General features: G+C 65.7%; 1 protein-coding gene across 3 annotated transcripts in view; it reads right to left on the bottom strand.

Annotated features, from left to right (window-relative positions):
- GTSE1 (G-2 and S-phase expressed 1) overlaps positions 1-1,901 on the bottom strand; it is a 22,087-nt gene that overhangs the window by 4,983 nt on the left and 15,203 nt on the right. For all 3 annotated transcript variants that reach the window (XR_827024.1, XM_010859532.1, XM_010859540.1), the window contains exon 8: positions 997-1,069. Coding sequence is in view for 2 of the 3 variants with exons in the window: in XM_010859532.1 (XP_010857834.1) it covers positions 997-1,069 (73 nt within the window). In the remaining variant the exon portion in view is untranslated. The remainder of the gene's footprint in view (positions 1-996; positions 1,070-1,901) is intronic.

The raw sequence follows: 1,901 nt of genomic DNA, 5'->3' as shown, positions 1-1,901 counted from the left end.
CTCCTTCCCACCCTAACCGTCCAATCTGGTCTCGCTCTGACCCCGTGTGCATGGCAGGGAGGCAACCCAGCGTGGCTGGTGCTGGGAAGGGAGGGCTGGCCCAACCCCAGGAAGTGTCTGCCAAGTTCATGTACAAGCAGAGGCACTCCCAGAGCCCTGGAGAGCCGAGAGGAGGGCCAGGCTGGCCCGGGGCAGAGCCAGGAGGAGGACCCTGGCCCCGGGGCTCGTCCTGCCTGTCCCACCCCGCAGGGTCCGAGGCCACACTCCCACCCTGCTCACGGGCACTGGCACCAGGACCCTGCCCTGGGCGCAGCGTGCCTGCGGGTCGGGTGACCTCACTGCGCCCCGCCCCCAGCCAACAGGCACAGGACTGAGGGGCCAGGTCCCTCCTCTGTGACAGCACTCAGAGCTGGGGAGGGCCAGCTGTGTGGACGGCGCTGCCGGCCCCCTCGGGGGGGACTGCCCTCTGTGTGAAGAACCCCCAGGAGTGCACATGTGCATGGGGCGTGTGTCGTGTGTGTGGATGTGTGCCTGTGCATTTTCTTACTGTTTGGTTCCATTCCCACTGGGCAGACGAGGAAATGAGGCCAGCAACCTTTCACAGGCCGCACGAGACGCTGACCGGGGCAGCAGCAGCCCCGGGACCCAAACCCGAGCCTGAGCCAGGCCGGCGGTCTTCAGCCGTGGCACATGGGAGTCACCTGAGACCCGCAGGCCCTCGGCTCCACCCAGACCGACCAAGTGGAACCTCCAAGGAGGCTGGGCGGTCTGGCTGGAGACCCGCATGTCAGGGCTGAGGACCGGCAACCCCGCCCCGGGGGCCAGTCTGTGCTACTGCCAACCTCGAGGGACACCACGGCGGCTCAGGAGACCAGGCTCAGGCCAGGCCCGCAGGGCCAGGCTGGGGGGCCCCACACATCGGAGAACACACTCTCAGAGGTCACTGGGGACTTGGTTTGTTCTCATAAGAAGAGAGGAAGCAGACAGACTCGGTACCTCCCCACCGACGTGCAGGACTGTGGCCGCTGCGCCCGACAGGACTTCGGCGTTGCACCGTCCGGGGGCTCACCTGAGAAGAGAGAGGCGGTGAGTGGTCAGGCAGCCGGGACACCACCTTCACCACACGGGCAGCCTCCTCTAAGCATCTCTGTCCTCCCAAGTTGCAGGGAAAACCTGTGTCCCCAGAGTGCGGGGCTGGGGGAGACACGTCCCTCCCCAGGGACCCACCCCAGGACCAGCAAGTGCAGAAGAGGGAGAACCCTGGTCCCACTGCTGCCCTCGGCCTGGCTGACCCCCAGACGGGGTCGGAGCACTTGGTAGATGACCCTCTCAGGTCTCCCACGAGCCCCCCACAGCAGAGCTAACAAGGGGGTAGGAGGAAGGTTCCAGACGGGCCCCACGGAGCCTGCCACAGCCTCTGCTCTGGGGAACTGGGGTGGCCCGGGGTCATCACAAGACATAACGGTATTCATGTGCCATCTGGAGGCTGACAAGAGTTTCGTGTGATCTCACCTGGTCATGGAGTGACTACAAGCGGGCTCAGAGGACTGAGGCCAGGGCCACTGTTCACGGGACTGAGTCCCAGACTCACCTGGGGCCAAGGCTCAGATGCCAAGCCCCGGGTAGCAGCCTGTTGTCTTGGAGGCCACGGGCAGAGGCCATGACAGTCCCAGACGAGAAGGCGGCCCGGGCCTCCGAGGAACTGGGAGAGGCCCAGGCCAGGCCCCCCATCTCAGAGCAGCCTGCAGCGGCCCCTGTGCTCCGGGCCTGCTCCCTGCCCCGTCCACGTCCCTGCGCCTCTTCACAGCAGGATCTCAGAGAGCCGCCTGCACACGCTCATACCCACCCCCACCTCCTGTCCCCTTAGAAGCTGATCTTATCAAAGTGATTCCTGCGCCAAA

The sequence above is a fragment of the Bison bison genome, unplaced genomic scaffold (assembly GCF_000754665.1).
Source record: "Bison bison bison isolate TAMUID 2011002044 unplaced genomic scaffold, Bison_UMD1.0 scf7180017856539, whole genome shotgun sequence".
Classification (NCBI taxonomy): Eukaryota; Metazoa; Chordata; class Mammalia; order Artiodactyla; family Bovidae; genus Bison; species Bison bison.
Note: the sequence above shows the minus strand (reverse complement) of the source record. Positions and strands in the feature narration are given on the sequence as shown.